Source organism: Marmota flaviventris, chromosome 9 (assembly GCF_047511675.1).
Source record: "Marmota flaviventris isolate mMarFla1 chromosome 9, mMarFla1.hap1, whole genome shotgun sequence".
Taxonomy (NCBI): domain Eukaryota; kingdom Metazoa; phylum Chordata; class Mammalia; order Rodentia; family Sciuridae; genus Marmota; species Marmota flaviventris.
The window spans coordinates 57753651-57771549 of NC_092506.1; the positions used below are offsets into that span (position 1 = coordinate 57753651).

Below are 17899 nucleotides of genomic sequence, written 5' to 3' on the forward strand. Positions count from 1 at the left end.
TAATGTAATTCTTAGAAAGTTCTCAGAAACTATTAGGCACTTATTGATAAGCAAACACTGGCAATTTTTATAATTTTTAACCACCTTATCTTTGAAGTTAACACTTGGAAGTCAGAGACAGTTTATGGTTACTTTAACTTTAGACCTATTTTCTGTAATTTGATAGTTGATAAAACATTTCTTAATGTCTCTGCAACTCATGCTTCTCTGTAAAACACCCAGGAGTCATAAAAATGACAATATACATTTTACATAATTTTCTAACAAGTGAAAGAATACATGTGGCTAGAGTAGCAGTGTGTTTGAAAACAGATCCATACTTTTATTGAAATGAGCATCATTCTCATTACTTAAATGAAATAGAATTTATTGGTGTTCAAAACCAGATTAAATATCAGATGGACCAATAGCAGTTACCTTTTATGTTCACTAGATTGCTCATGTAAAGGACCCTCATTTATTTGTTCAAGAAATGCATTTAGTTTGACCACTAGATGTTAGTAATGCTCATATATCAAACTGAAGCTCCTTAATTCGTTGAATTTCTGCTTAGACAATATAATAATTAGATGTTAAATAAAAATAATAATAATAATAATAATAATAATAAATGGATAATAAATTAAAGCTTAATTAACAAAATCTTTTTTGTCTTTTGAGGAATATGCATATGTAATCATCAAATCAAATATAGTTTTTAAACAAATAATGTGAAATTTTCTGTGAGGTATCAGGCTAACTGCAAACTTTGAAGGTATTTTAGGCATATCTTTGCTTGAATATCTCCAAGGTTAAAACAATCTTATCCTGAAGAAGTACTTATTTCTTTTGCAATACAGTAATATAAAGCAGGAAAGAGGAAGTACTGGGGATTGCAATGGATCAAACTATGTTATATGCTTTTATGAATCTGTCAAAATGAACACCACTACTTTGAATAACTATGATGAACAAACAAATATAAAAGACATAGGTAACTTTTCCTGATAATTTAGATATCATTTATAAAGTTTGATAATCTCACCATACATTATTATGTTCATGTGTTTAAATTACAACATTCATCAAAGCTTTAGAAAGTGCAATGTTTCCTTCATTATCTGTGAATATTCTAATAGAAAAGGATACCCTTAACATGTCAATTGTTTCTTCATGCCACTTTGGACCTTGTATAATTAATTCTATAAAATTGTGTGAGAAATCTAGGAGTATAAGCAGATAATATGTGTGGTGATTACAAGGTTTGTTTCATTTTTCCCATGTCAACCTCAGTGCAAACATACTAGATTTGAATTCAAAGTGTATTAGTGTAAATGATTTTTTAAATCAACATCATTTTAGTTAACTCTTGGAATATCTAAAATAATGCAAAACTATTCTAACAACTCAGAACACAAAGGGACACAATATCTAGTATTAGAGACAAAAATCCTGAAATAAAGAGCAAAGAAGTAATTGAAAAGGGAATATGTAAAAACTCTGGTCTTCATGAAAGTCTGTTTTCCTTCAGCTCTTCATGTATTTGGGCCAGTGTGCTGTCTGTGACCTCCTTTGTCTCTCCAGGTATACTCTGTACTCTGCTGAGGACTCAGGACTATGTCCTTCAGTGATAGTTTCCTTTGATTGACGGCATCAGGTTGGGTTCAGAAAAGGGAACATGCCAACAGGAGGGCAGCGGGAGACTGTGGTTAAGATATTTGTTCTAGTCCTGCCTGCTCCCTCACTGCAGGTGTCCTTAGTGTCACGATGGGCCTCACAATCAATCTCAATTCCTGATATTTAGGTTTTTCCACAGTGCTCTCTTGGGCTCTAGATTCCAGGAACCTCTGCCACTCTTCCAGGGAATAGCTATAAATATCCTACAATTACTGTCCCTAATGTCCCTTGTGGTTTCCCTAAAATGCTCACATACTTGGGCAAGTTTAAAGGGCTCAACTTGAATTTGTCAACTTTTTTTTTCCTGGAGACTTGATTAATACTGACAAATAATAATTAGATGTTAAATAAAATATAATAATAATAATAATAATAATCTTTTCCTGTATATTCCTATATTTAAACTTATAAATCAATCAATTAATTAAATTTTGGTGCTAATTAAAGTAGTGCTTAGCCATTGAGCCATATATCTAGTCCCTTTTAATTTTTTATTATGAGACAGGGTCTCACTAAATTGGTTTGGCCTCACTAAGTTGCTGAGGCTGGCTTTGAATTTGGGATATCCTGCCTCAGTTTCACAAGCCACTAGGGTTACAGGCACGTGCCACCATGCCTGGCTCAATCTTTCTTTTAGTGCTTCAGTGGCATTGACTACAAATACCTGGCTTAACCATAGCATTATTTTTTAATTATTTATATATGACAGCAGAATGCATTACAATTCTTATTACACATATAGAGCACAATGTTTCATATTTCTGGTTGCATACATAGTATATTCACACCAATTCATGTCTTCATACCTGTACTGTGGATAATAATGATCATCACATTCCACCATCATTTCTAATCCCCTGCCCCCTCCCTTCCCCTCCCACCCGTCTGCCCCATCTAGAGTTTGTCTATTCCTCCCATGCTCCCTCTCAAATTGAATGATCATTTTTACTGTTCATGTTAATTTTTTTGTTAGGAACTTTATAGCATAACTGTAGAAAAACATCTTTCAACCACTTGAACTATTTAGACCCTGGTTTCTTCATTTCTAGGGGATCTCTTTTAATGTTGACCATAATGCTTCTGTTCGAATAGAGTCACCAGCTAGAGTAGGGGGAGATGTGCTGTGGGGTAGGGTGGGATTAACATTCTCATCCATACACAGAGGGTTAATCAGGACATAGATTGAAAGTACATGGTGGCATTGCAGAGTAATGATCTCAAAGACTTTGCAGTAGCATGGTATCCCTGGGTTCAATCTTTGGTATATAAAAAAAGGCTAATGCAGCCACTCCTGTGCAAACGCCTGACAGGTTATGTGGGAACTGCTGTGGGGTTGGAATGACCACTCTGAGTCCAGGTGCCAGGGTCGTGGGATGGTAATGTCTTCTGTTCTCTCTGCCACCCTGAGCATTAAAGATAGAAGGCTGTGTTTGCTTTTGGACAAGAGATGGGTGAGATACAACATACAGCCCTAACATATAGCTTGAGCCCAAGGTTCAACCATGAAACTTTGGTAAACCAGAATCCTGACTACATCTTGAGTCTGATGTAAGAATCACACCACATTAGCACATTAACACCTTATGGTGGCCTAATCTTGTGTGATTTCATGAAAGAGAACTATACTATTCAGAGGGAATCTCATCTGGTCACCAAACCACTCTCTTGAAACCAAGTCCCAGCCATGAGGCCCCAGGACAGCCCAATAGGTATAAATCACAGTGCTTCTTAGGGAAAATGGGTAACTCCACAAGCTGGTAGTTATAGGAAGAAGATATTAACAGAGTTCTCTGCAGAGGAGAATTGGACTTCTGTGTTTGATTCAGGGTCAGGGCATACAATCCAGAGAGCCTTGTTGTTATCATGCACCAGATGTGGACTTCTAAAATTTTGAGGAAGCTACTCCAAAGCACAAAAAGTTTTCCTGATAAGGAAACCCAGATCAGTGACTCTGCTTAGCCTGGTCTAAGCATTTTCTTTCTTTTCCCCCTGGTAAACTAGGAATTCAATTCAATGCTTTGCTTATGCTAGACAGATTCTCTATCCTCTGCTATATCCTCAGGTATAAATTTGGTATTGCAGTTTGATTATAAACCACTTCACAGCCAGCATTACTATGTGCTTCAGTCCACACTGTATGTACTATTCTGTTTAAGCTTTTCCCATTTCCATAAATACATTTAACTGGAATATTGCCTTACACATGCTACATACTTCTTAATATCACTGAAAGAAGAAACCCTTTTATTTAGCATGTTTGTGTGTGTGTTATAGGTATTGATCAGGATGCTCACCACTCAGTACTGTGGACCACAGTGAGAAAGACAAGATCAAGTTCAGTCACTGTTTATTAGTGATCTACTGCTCCCACACAGAAATTCTTGAGTCTAGCTCTTCATTATCAACACCAACTCTAGGCTACTTTCTGTTTTCCATTTTTCTAGATATCTCTACCTGAGGGCCATGATGTGACCTCATATAGTTACATAGAATATTTTTACTTAAAACTTCTATAAGAGTTAAGAATTTCTGGATGAAAGAATTTATCTGAGTGATCTTCCTTCTCTTGTATGTGAAAACAATATTAAAGATGAGTGTGATATTATCTATTTTATGTACATTAGGGCCTGTGTTTCTTTCGACCTCAGCCTTTTTACTCATAAGATAATGGGATGGATAATGTTAAATGTATTTCCATCTTTAAAAATTGATGTTTCTATAAAATTTTAGAAATTTGAAGTGAAGGTAGTAAATCAGTAACAACACATCCAAAACAAAACAACAACAACAACAGCAACCAAAACAAAACAAAACAAAACAAAAAAAAACCACTCAAACCAAATTATAACCCATGCACAGAGACAGAAATTTCACAAGGGCTATGGGCTGCAGGAATTGTATTAGCTGGGGTCAAATTTAATGCCAAGAGTTGCCCAAGCCCACAGGAACTGAATAGTGGGGTTCCTCTTCTATCTTCTTGGTTATACCTGCCCTAATTCCTAATAATCTTTCCTGGTATGTTTTTGTGTATTTTACATATTTTCATGCAGTCATAGAAAATGTTTCCAAAGTACCGGACATGAAGGACACTTCTGAGTTTTAAGCGAGAGTTGTATAGTCAGTCACAAATTTCAGTTCAGCGCTCCTTTGACTTATTTTAAAGCAAAGACGCCATCCTCAGATCTAGAGTATGGAAATAGGACTGAATATTGGAAATCAGAGTAAGAATAAGATAGAACATTAAAATAAAAATAAATCAAAGACTTTAGAGATGATGATAAAATTTGGTATCTCTTTAAAGGGTAGAAAATTGGAGCATTAGATATTTTCATCCAGACATTGCCATTATCCCATGGTCTGAACCTTATTTCTTCATCTAAAATATTATTAGATGTGTTCTCCTCTAGGATCCAAGTTTACCGCATGAGAAGATATTTGGAGAGATGGAGAGAGTCCTACTTCAAGGCTACTGACACCTCCAGCATCTTCTCTATTAGTCTTTTTTTTTTACTTTTGTCCAGATATGGGAAGGAGATGAGGAGAACGGGCAGCAAAAGAAGTTTTGCTGTCACTACGAAACCACTTCCAATCAGAATAGAAGATGTAAACCCTAAGCAGGTGGTATAAAATATTTAAAATGGAGCTAGATTATTATAACTTGAATTGCATATAGATATGTTTACCCAAATTCTATATAGTATTATTCTTTTTGTACAAATATCTTTACAACATGCTCTCAGATCTGCTTGGTCCTAACACCATAAATGACAGGGTTAAGGGCAGGTGGGATGACCACGTATAGATTAGCCAAAAGAATATGGATGTACTGGGGAATGTTATGGCCAAAGCGATGAGTCATAAAAGAAAAAAAGGCTGGTGTGTAAAAGCACAGCATGACACACACATGGGAACCACAAGTATTGAGAGCCTTTAGTCGTGCATCTTGAGAGGGAAGACGGAAAACAGCTCGAAGGATAAGTACATAGGAAGAGGCAATCAGGATCACATCCACAATAATATTAGAAATCACCATAAACCCATAGATTATGTTGACCTTGATGGGGGCACAGGCCAGTCGGGCAAGACCCATGTGCTCACAGTATGTATGAGGCATGATGTGCTTCCCACAGAAGGGCAGTCGCAGAATGAGAAATACAAATGGGTTTACAAGAAGTAAATTTCTTCCAATGACGATAGAGGCTAGAAGGCTGATGGTTTTATGGGTGAGGATTGCCGTGTCCTGGAGAGGATTGCAGATGGCAATAAAGCGGTCATAAGCCATGACAACCAGCAAAACAGTCTCCATGCCAGTGAACATGTGGATGAAGAACATCTGAGCAAGGCAACCCCCAAAACTGATCTCTTGGAGACTTAACCAGAAGATGCCCAGCATTTTGGGGATGGTGGATGTAGACAGACCCAGATCAATCATGGACAACATGGCCAGGAAGTAGAACATAGGCTGATGAAGACTGTGCTCAGTCTTGATCACAAAGAGAATGGTGATGTTCCCCACAAGGGAGGTCAGGTACACAATGCAGAAGGGGAAAGCAATCCAGATGTGTATAGTTTCCAGTCCTGGTATTCCTAGCAAGATAAAGAAGGGAGGATGGAACTGTGTATTATTGATGGATGGCTTTATCATAGCAAGTGTCAATGAATTCCTATCAAGTAAAAGCATCCTTGCTTTCATTAGAATCTTCTCTTTTCAAGGTCCTGGAGGGACAGGAAAACATCAATCAGTGTGCTGGATGGAATGATATGTGTTAATTTACAGATGTGTTAATTTACACACATCTGGGATTTGTTCCTTTCAAAGGTAATTGAACGTCACTCAACATGGATATTGTTCTGAGATCTATCCCAGGTAATATTGTCCATGGTTTTATTTTTTCCTAATTCATGAGTTCTTTGAGGAAATATTTTACAATGTAGTGTATGTTCACGTTTTATGGCATTCCCTTCCATCCATTACCTTGAGGAAATCACCATATCCAATGTTTCTTGAATTGTCTAGAATTAAAAAGTCCAATCAGTAGAGTAGAGAAAGGGACCAGGGGAAAGAATGAGCCATGAAGAGAAAGGGGTGGTACTGGGGAATAAAATGGACTAAATTATACAGTTATATTGGGTACACATACAAATATGTAACAAAGAATCCCAATGTTACTAAAATTATAATGTACCAGTATAAGGAAAAAAAGAAAAATTTAAAAAATTCTACAACAGGTGAAAAATAAAATAAAAAGTCCTAAATTATAATAAGAATTGCTGCTGTATACCATTATCAGCGTTTTGATTTGATATAAATTTAAGGATTTGCCTCAAGTATCTAATGTAATCACATGACAAAAGGAAGTTCAATCAGATGTCTGTCTTAGAATTTTCTTCATTTAAACTGTGCTTCCCTGACTAGTCTGTTTATTCTATGAGAGCATTGCTTTTTTTTTTCTTTTTTTAAATTTTTCCTCATCTTATTGGATTGCTTAGTTTCCAATTCCATATCCCTGGTCTCATTTTTTCTACAGGAACCTATCAGACATCTTTATAACATATAACATCAATGTATAATATCTAACATTATGATATGTCCTAAAATCATGCCTTCTTTTAGACATAAACAGATCAAATATCTAACAAGTTTTGTTGATACTAAAATTAAATCATTGTTAAGGAATCTTCCTTGGTCCCTTAAATATAGCAAAGAAAAGTATTTTTTTTATTCTTTGTAGCCCCAGGACACTGTGTAAATCTGAAGCATCTAACAAACCTAATTCCATCATTCTTTGCCTACTGCATAGCTGCTACTCAGGTTAAAGAACAAGGAAATATTAATTTTAATATATCTAACATTGAAATAAAAGAATTTGGCTCCTAGTTTACATTAGTACATGTGTGTGTGTTTGTGTGTGTGTGTGTATGAGAGAGAGATACAGAGAGACACACACACAAACACGCACACACACACACACACACAGAGAGAGAGAGAGAGAGAGAGAGAGAGAGAGAGAGATTGAGGTGGGTGAGTGGAGGAATATATTATATAGTGCACATTGCATACAACAGTTGTCCTGTAACTTTGCCAGGTAGTTACCCCATAGTAGAAATGTCTAGGCTAGGGAGTTAATAATCCCCTCTTCTATATGAGAAGGAAAGGAGTGTTTTTTAACCCCAGAGAAACTGGAGACTATTGCACATGTTTGAAGGAGGGCACAATATTTTCCAGTGTTGAGGGGAAGATGCCAGGGGAGAAATCAGAGAGAAGCTGCTTGTGCAACTTGGAATAGTCTGAGGAAATATCTAGGGTGATAGGTCATGGAATTTCAGTCCAGAGTTAGTCCCATCTATAGGGTGGAGATTTTCAGTATGACCCTTCACTAGAAGAGGAAGAAGTTTCCGAGGAGTGGCATAGGAGACCAATGTTTCATCTCACATCCGGACACTTACCCTGTGGCAGTTTAGACCAGGGTGCTTGCCTCCTTCCTGATGCAGCTGTGAGCCACAAACAATGGCAGACAATGTGATCCAGAAGATTATTTCTGGAAGGCAAAGTGACACATTCCTCCTGATTTAGGTGGGTACAAAGATCCCAGCCCTACAGTCCATTTCAAAAACCAGATTTATAATAGTTGAAGATCTTACCCTTCTAACTGTCCACCAATGCTAAGATCACTGAGCCCGTGGTGTCTTTTTCTCTGCTGACAAGTCTATTTCTCTGACTCTAGTATGCTATTAAGAATATTGATACTTTGAACCCATTCAAACTTAAAATGGCTTAAATCTTGCTGTACCATTTGCTTTCTGGAAACCTTTAGGCAAATTCCTTTCACTTTCCAGATTCGTTTCTGTTCCCATAACATTGGAAACAATAAATCTAAGTAACATTGTTCATTTTTTAATGGCTGATAAGATCAATGTAAATCAAGGAACTAGCTCACAGAGTATTCCAAAATAGTATTCATATTATCAATGCCTGCCAATATTGTATTTTCTTTTAGCCCCAATGTTAACACAGTAAATCACATGGTAGCAAAAATAACAAGCTTCTTGTTAAAAGGCCATCATTCATAATTAAGTCATCTTTGACTCTCAGATGGTATGTATGAAGGAGGTGGGAATGATGATTGTCACGGATGAGACCAAAGAGAGAGTGTGGTTGGGCCAGGCATTTATACTTATCTTTAAATCTCTATTAATACTAACATAACCCAACTTTGCTCACTTTGAGGGGAACTGTGTTCTTTCTTTAATCTCCCAAACTCCTGGGACCAAGGCAGTTGAGGAGAGTGGGTAATAATCTCTATTTAAGCACTTTTTCTTTTTTTGTTACTGGGGATTGAATCCAGGGGTGCTTAAACACTAAGTCACATCCCCAGATCATTTTATATTTTATATTGAGACAGGGTCTTGATAAGTTGCTTAGAGCTTCACTAAGTTGCTGTGGATGGCTTTTAACTCATGATCCTCCTGCCTCAGCCTCCTGAGCTATTGGGATTACAGGTGTATAGTGCATGGTTTATTTCTGCACTTTCAAGACTGAGTCATGAAATAGGTTAGGGAGGCAGGCTCAGTTTGGCTGCTGTAGGTATCGATTTATACAGATAAAGGCTTGGAATTGGTTTCATAAAGTTGATAAAACATGAAGAACACAGTGCAGACCAAATATTTGTCATTCCATTTGGAAATTGACATTAATCACCATTCCACCCCCAACTCAAATATATGACAGTATCCTATAGGGGTGTCTTTCTGTCTTATATAAACCAGAGTGAGTTTAGTTGCTGGCCTTTCCCCCTGTAATATGTAAATTTGCTAGTCTGTTCAATTTTCATTATTTTTGACAGTTGGATTTCAATATGATTATATTTGTGGCATTTGTCTAGAGCAAGTGTACTGGGTACCTGAGTATTTGTGTGTGTGTTGGCCAGTGGGTGGGTATAATAGAAAGAAAGAGAGGGAAAGAGATAGAAATGGAGATAAAGGGCAAAGATAAAAAAAAAGAAATTCTGCGTATGTGCATTACTCATTGGTATGCCACAGTCCTCTGCTGTGGACACTGTACAATCCTGCATGCTCTAATGCATTTGTCTGTGAAGATAATGGCAATTGGGATAACTGTTTGGCAAAAGGGAGGCTCCTGTCCTTTTCTTTCATTTGTCCTTTCCTTTTCCTCTCTGTAGCATCTCGCCTGCCCTGTTCAAGCATTCTTACCTCTCACATTTCTTTTCTCAGCTCTCACTTGGAGCATATTTGCAACATGACCCAGGATTTTAAAGATGGTGCTTGGGAGCCTCTTTAAGCCTCTGGGCCCCAAGCCTACCTGGTCACAGAGAGAAAAACTTTATAGTGAATCTAAGCATGTCCCAGAATCCCTGAGCTTAGTCTTCAGACTCCTCTGGGTATAAACATGGACAAGGGTCATTAAGTCTCTCTAACTCCTTGTCCCCACACTACTGCATCTGCAGAGAAACACTGTACCAGATATAACCCCTAAGTGCAGGGCAGGAGATGTGGAATGGAATGTGAGGAATGGAAATATTCTGAATGGGGGAGTCTGTTTGGGAGATGATGTTGAGTCAACCTCTCTCAGGAGCCCTGAAAATATTAAATTCATACTATAAAGTCTTCAAAGTGTGACATCTTAGGAAACTGCCCTTGGCAACTCTTCTGTTTTGTTTAGTGGAAATTTATAAATTCAGATTTAGTTTGGCTACTGTCACAATTGAGGATTCAAAGGATGAAGAAGGAGTAGAACTCTGAAACAGACCCCGTAGACTCTGTGGCAGCACATGAAACCTGGTGGGGGCATCTCTATTTATGGGCAGAGGGCATGCCTTCAGATAACAGCTTCAGCTTCTTTCAAGCCAGCGAGTCTCCGTCCCAGTTTATAACTATGGTGAACATAAAGTCTCTGGAAAAACATATGTTTAGCTCTTTTGGTTGATGGTGGAAAAAAATCTACATTTTCCTAAGAAAACCATGATATTGTCTTTTCAAGCCAGAGCACAGAAGTGCGTCCTGAGGGTCTCCCTTCCTAGACTTGGTGAAGTGGACCAGATGGTGCCACCAGGGCAGGCCACAGATTCTGATTTTCCTAACTATAGCGTGAAAGGGACTGATGGACAATGGAATTATTAGGCTGTTTTTTTTTTCTTCTAAGTTTACTCTTTTTTGAGTTGTTACCACAGAGAAGGCAATATCTGGGGTCCAGAAGAGATTCTGGTTTAATCTGTATTCTCTTGTTCATTTCCTTTATTTTAATTAATGAGAAGATTATGTTCTATTTTCCTGCCCTCCCCTCATTGAGTCCATCTTCCCTAATGTGTCCCCATTTGTTTTCCCCTATTGCGCCTAAATCTATTCAGTCTATGCTTAAAATTTCTTCCTATGACCTCTACTTTGTCCTTGGTATATTACGGGACCTTTTAGGATAAAACAAGCACTGTTGTTGCCAAAATCCTTTTCTCTGTACTCAATTAGCCTTTTAAACTTTAGTTGTCCTTCATAACTTCATAATGCATATCCTTTTATTTGGTGATTGAAAGTCCTGCATACAACATAACTACTACTTATTTTCACTTTCTTTCAACCATTCCTCAATAACCAACTTTAGTCTCCCATATCAGCCAAATGGATATGATCTCTGGATCTCTTGTATTTTCGTATCAGTGTAAAACATTATCATAACATGGACATTTGTAATTGAATTTAATGTTTTCTATCTTTCCCATTCTTTTAATGGAGTGTTATTACAGTGCTGTTTAACTCACTTTATCTAGCATAGTACCTTAAATGTTAGAAGTCTCAGGCATTATTGAATTACATTATTCTTGGAATATGAAAATTCCAGATCTGAGGATCATAACACCATATGATTGTATATATTGTAATCTGGTCCTATGCCAAAAATTATTCCACTATGACTTATGGAATCAAATTTTCATGAACAGCAGTATTATTTTTGTGTTAAACCATTTTGATGTTCTATTGATTTTACTTGTGAGACAGAAAGCCGGCTATTCCTTGAGGACACTGCTTCTCTGAAAACTTTTTAGGGATTGGATGTTTTTCCACTATAACTCCTCACACTGAAAAGCCTAGAGGAAGGCTTCTCCTCATTTATTCTAATGGATACTACTGGAATAATATACAGTCCTCATCTCTAAAAATCAAACCTACTTTGATACTCATGACATAATACAGTCAACACTCCTACTTCCTTGAAGACTTTGAAGTCCAGTGCACTGCTGCTTCATTGAATATTTTACCAATATAACTCTTGTTAGTTTCACTTTAAACTATGATGAAAATTTTGTGTTTCTTAGGACTTCTTATATACTTGAGTAAAATTTATATTATATTCCTAGAATTACATTTAAGTCAGCACGATATCACATTTTTACTAAATATTGACACATTACATCCTGGTTAATTTAACTCTTGCTGTACCCCATCTTGTAGGCAGCTATGAAGGCTTACTATGGTTTACACAAGGATGATAACTGTTTTCATCACCATCTCCATCTTACTTGTGTCCTATATAGGAAACCTTCATATCTCCTTGGTTGGGTACCATAGGGAGGATTATGTAATGTGATCAATGAACCAAATTTTTGCCTCATGGTGTTTGCATTTTGCATTCTGTTACATCATTTAACTTTAGTGACATAAAAATACAAAAACAAAAACAAAACAAAACAAAAATAAACTTCTGTAATGTTAGTTGCTTAAAAACAGTAATTCTTTTTTTCCAGACATATTTTCTTTTTTTTAAAAAAAACTATTTTAAAGTTTTATTGGTGTATCATAATTATACATAATAGTGGGATACATTGTGACATATTCATAGTATACATAATATAATTTGATCAATTTTATTTTCTAGAACATTCCTTCCCCTTTATCGTCTTTCTCCTGATCCCCTTCATCTCCTTCCATTTTCATGAGATCTCTTTACTTCAGTCTTTCACGTATGAGAAAAAATGTACAAGCCTTTTGGTTCAAGATTCTTAGGATTGGATGAGAAATTATTTCAGTCTAGGCTCTCTCACTCTATCTCTTCCAGAATTTCCTATAAGTCAAGTCATAGTTTGGCTGGTTGGTGGAAGACAGTTTCATTGTAATTTCCCCAGAGATTAGAGAGCTGAATGTTGGGCTCTTCCTCATTGCCCTTTACATTTATCAGGTCAACTAGGACTCACTCATGACAATTGTGGGGTTTCAAGTGTTACAGCAAGAAACTCCCATTTACAATCTCTTTTTAAACCTTTGTTTGCATCACATTCACTGATTTCAAAAGAAGTTATATTTCTGCCCAAGCTCAGTGGGTAGGGAAATAAGCTCATCTCTTGATGGGAAAATGTTAAACATCGTGTTGAAAGGGCAGTGATACAGGGGCAAGTCACTATCCCATGGATCTAAATTGGCTTTTCATTTGGCTCTGCCCCATCTATAAAAACACTATGCATTCTTGGGTGTTGTGGTGCTGTCTGTCTTAAATCATGTCTGTATGTGGTTGTGTTTGTTCTGTTCCACCAGTTGCCTGTTCTTGTACACATATCCCACAACTCTGGTTAGTGAAGGTACAGGATAGATTTGGGACTGTAATAGTATAAACCCTAAAATGTTCTTTACGATGGTCTGGCTCTTATCTTTTGAATCTATGTTATAATTTGTAAATGAAAACAAGTGGGCAAATAAACTCTCAGAAATATTTATTATATTAAATACATAATTCAAGAGGATTTAAAAATTATTGATTATTCCACATTATTTACCTGGTTTATCTTAAATTTATACTTTGAGTAGAAAAGTCCAAAACATCATTTGTTGGATTTATGATGTTTCATAATGGTATTGGAAAATATGGTAGAAAAATAAGCTGCCAACTTGGATTTCTATACCCTTAAGAAGCTATTTTCTTGGGCATAGAAATTTAGGTTGGCAGTTCATTTTTCTACTATAGTTTTGGAAATATAATTTTACCATTTTCTTGATTTCATAGTTTTTTAAAAATATATTTGCTGTTAGTTTTCTTATTGCTTCGTTGAAGATATTCCCCTCAACCCCTTTGACAGTTTTGAAATTTTTTTCTTTATTTCTATTTCCCAGTGGTTTTACTTTGACCCTCTTAAGTGAGTTTTTTAAAAATAAATCATGTTTTAAATTTTTGGATTGATTTCTTTAATAAATTTTATAATCTTCATTTAAAAATATTGCTTATAGCCTATATTTTAACTCTGTTATGATATAAGTATATACATATATAACTTGATTATTTTCTAAATCTATATTGTTTTTCATATTTTCTACCAACTTATTTCTCTAGGAATTATTATAAATGTTATTTTGATAACTCTCAGTTCATTATCTCTTCAACTAGGTATGATATGCTGTTAGCTCATCTATTGAATATGTATTTTAAATTAATGCAATTTCAAAAAATAAAATTCCTAACTTGTTATTATTATTTTCCAGTTCATGGTTGAAAAAATTCATCTTAGCATCCAATTTATTGTGTATAATGATCTTAGTTCTTTTATAATCCCACTGATTTTCTGTTGAAAAATTTAATGTTGTCTTTTTATTTGATTTTTGGTTGTTAATTATTGTCCTTGATGAGTATAAAATCTTTTGGAAAAAGTATTTTTAACAATTACCTCAATATTAACTCTTCTCTCTGAGATTGGATGATCCTCATTAATAACACTTAAAAAATATTTGTTTTATGTTACATTAATAGAAATAACTAGGATTGTCATAGAAGTGAGTGAAATGCTGTTAATAGTGACTTCCAAAGTCCAATTTGATCTTTTCTTTTCTTAAGAATATTCTACTTACTTTATTCATCCCTTTAAAATGCTCTTTATTGTAAATTAGCATTATCTTTTCTGTTGCCATTTTTGAAAGGCATGAACTTATTTTTTTTTACTTTGTCCATTTTATATACCTTATCATATTAAATTTTCCATACTTCAAAATGTTTAAGTTTCTTTATAATTTGTTTTCTGTTACCATCCACTTTCCCACATTTTTTTGAAGTTCATGAATAGTTTTCTTTTTTTTTTACACATTTTGATGTTCAAAGTCAAACAGTTAAAAACCAGTACACAAATAAATAAATATTCATTCTTGCTCTCTCTGTAATGTGTGATTAAACTCCCCCATATCTCATACCTGTTACCTCCTCTGTATGTGAATTATCACTACCCAAATTCCAGTTCTCCTGTCAATGAGTAAAATTTACATTATATTCCTAGAATTACATTATAAGTCAGCACGGCATCACATTTTTACTAAATATTGACAAATTACATCCTGGTTAATTTAACTCTTAACTTGACCTCTAATTAAATATCACTATGAAGGAAATTTTGTTACTACCAAAAAGAAATCGATAGCCAGATAGTTCTAATAGTAAGTTCTTCCCTCAATGAATTCAAGTTCTCCTCCTTGAAACTTACACTTACATGGCATATTCTGTGTTAGAATTCAATATAGAATATGTACTCACACACAAACACACATCTCCAATAACTGAGGTCAATATTTCATATATATGTATTTATGTATATCTAATATGTATATTCAATTGAAGGTCAATTTGACAAAATAAATTTCTTTATTAATTTTTTATCATAAATTTCAGTCTTTTAGGTCTTAGGCTTCCATAACCTAAATAAGTTACTCTCATTCAATCTTTTATAGTAAAGAGACTCTTCACCCGCTCCTGGATCTGCTTGGTTCTTATCCCATAAATGACTGGGTTGAGGGCAGGGGGGATGACTACATAGAGATTAGCCAGGAGGATATGGATATACTGGGGGATGTGATGACCAAAACGATGAGTGAGGAAGGAGAAAAGAGCTGGGACAAAAAAAGCTAAGATGACACAGATATGGGAACTGCAGGTGTTGAGAGCCTTCAGGCGTGCATCTTGGGAAGGGAGGTGGAAAACAGTGCATAAAATTTTAGCATAGGAGATGATGATTAGAAGCACATCCAGGAACAAGATAGAAATATTTCCTAGACCATAATAGACATTGGCATGGATGCTGGCACAAGCCAGACGTGCCACTCCCATGTGCTCACAGTAGGTATGAGGGATGATTCTATTCCCACAGTAAGGCAGCCTCAGGAGGAGAAAAACAATAGGTGCAATCATGCACAAGCTTCGAAGAACTATGGCCACAGCAATCACCCCAATGATTCTGTTGGTGAGGATTGTGGTGTACCTGAGAGGGTTACAAATAGCCACATAACGATCGAAGCCCATAGCCAGAAGTACAATGCTCTCCATGACTGTGAAAAAGTGCACAAAAAACACTTGAGCAACACAGCACCCAAAACACAGCTCCTGAAGGTTGAACCAGAAGATGCCCAGCATCTTGGGGATGGTAGCGGTAGAGAGACTCAGGTCGATCAGGGACAGCATGGCCAGAAAGTAGAACATGGGTTGGTGGAGTCTAGGATCAGTCCAGATCACAAACAGAATGACAAGGTTTCCCACAAGAGCAGTCAGGTACACGACACAGAAAGGAAAACCAAGCCAGACCTGTGCAGCCTCCAATCCTGGAATTCCCAAGAGCAGGAATGAGGAAGGGTGGGACTCAGAGGCATTGGAAGAAGACATTCTCCTGCAGGCTCAGGGCAGTCATGGCTTTAAAGATTGCTGGCAGTTCCCATTGGGCAGTGCCTCCAGACTTCATTAAACTCTACAAAATTCAAAACAATAAAAGGCCATGAACAGAGGATTGATAATTGGAATATGTTTCTCTAAAGGCCTTTGATTATTTTTCTTTCCTTTGACTCTCCATAAATAATCCAGTGACACTCTTTATTTGTACTGGAAGTGGGAGAGGATGAGCAGCTGATTAGAAGCTAACACCATACCTCTTGTGAAATTATGGGTTCAGATTAGAAAATGTACTTACTTTCCTCTTATTCAAGACAAGAACATTATAAAGGATAAGAAAACTGATGATAATGATCACTACCACAATATATCAGCTATGATTAATTTGACACATGCTATTTTTCTTTGCATCTGACGTCATTTACAGGTATCATCTTGTTTAGTTCTCCCCAGGATTCCCTGACACAAAATACTACCAATATCTGCTTTTATGGAAGAGAAAGCTTTCGATAAATTTATTAAATTCCCATTTGTTTGGAAGTTAATAAGCAGAAGAGTCCAAGATTTGGAAACAGTTTGAAACTAGGCTATGTGACATTGATTTGGATCTGACTGTGCAATACTTGCTAATGGAAGTAGTGATAGAAAGATAAGGCCTGAGGAGAGTAAAAGGATCTAGAATAGACAAAACTTCCTCACAGGAGAGTAAGTCTGTAAGATTTACACTACAGGGTTTTGAGACTTTCTATGAAACTGTGTTAGTGTACCTATTTCCAAAAAATTAGAAAAAGAAAGAGTGGAACAAAACAAAACATGCATTCGCACCCAAGTATTAGTAAATATTGCTGAGTGTGGTGGCTCATGATGGTAATCCACAAAATTTAGGAGGCTGAGGCAGGAGGATCACAAGTTGAAGGCCAACCTGAGCAACTTAGTGAAACCCTGTTTCAGAATCAACAATAAGAAAGGCTGGATTGTCCCTCAGTGATAGAGCAATCCTGGGTTCAATCTCCAGTGCTGTTGAGAAAGAGAGGGACATGGTAGGAGAGGAGGGTGAGTGGAGGAGGGCATTATATTATGCATGTTGTTGCATATATCGAAGTTAACTGATACCACATGATCAAAAGCCTCCACCCCAAATCCTACTCTTGGTCTTTCTGGCATGACCAGCCCCTATCCTAAGACTTGGTATTTCCAATCCCCACTTAAAAAAATACACTTCTACCAGGTGTGGTCTAGATTACAGCTCAGGAGCCACGAGTAAAGGTTAGAACTCTCTTGGGGAAAAGCCAAATTCTTTATTATACATTTGCATATTTGGTTACAAAGCTATCATTTTTCACTGCTATATCTAATCATTTTACCTCATGCCTTATGTGGGGCCCCTGGACTCAGTCATAAATTCAGATCTCCCAATAATCAATTTTGGGTTCAGTCTAATCCCTTTGAAGTATGAAGAGACACCAAGAGCTGATCACCAGTTGCACCCTTTTATTTAGCAGGGTGTGTGTGCAGTCATCTAACTGCAAAGACTTCAAGTTCATCACTTTATCTTTTGCTTACTATGTTTTTAAAAAATCAATTTGTGTATTATTCATTCTATGTCCA

General features: G+C 36.3%; 2 protein-coding genes across 2 annotated transcripts; both read right to left on the reverse strand.

Moving 5' to 3' along the window:
* Positions 1 to 5392: 5392 nt before the first annotated feature.
* Positions 5393 to 6301, reverse strand: LOC139707119 (olfactory receptor 52E4). The gene has a single exon (XM_071617148.1). It carries the CDS (start codon positions 6299 to 6301, stop codon positions 5393 to 5395), a length of 909 nt encoding a protein of 302 aa, XP_071473249.1.
* Positions 6302 to 15349: 9048 nt separating this feature from the next.
* Positions 15350 to 17690, reverse strand: LOC114082372 (olfactory receptor 52E8-like). Its single transcript, XM_071617149.1, has 2 exons — positions 17683 to 17690; positions 15350 to 16292 (listed from the first exon to the last, which is right to left on the reverse strand). The coding sequence occupies exons 1-2, from the start codon at positions 17688 to 17690 to the stop codon at positions 15350 to 15352; spliced, it is 951 nt and encodes a 316-aa protein (XP_071473250.1).
* Between the last annotated feature and the right edge of the window lie 209 nt (positions 17691 to 17899).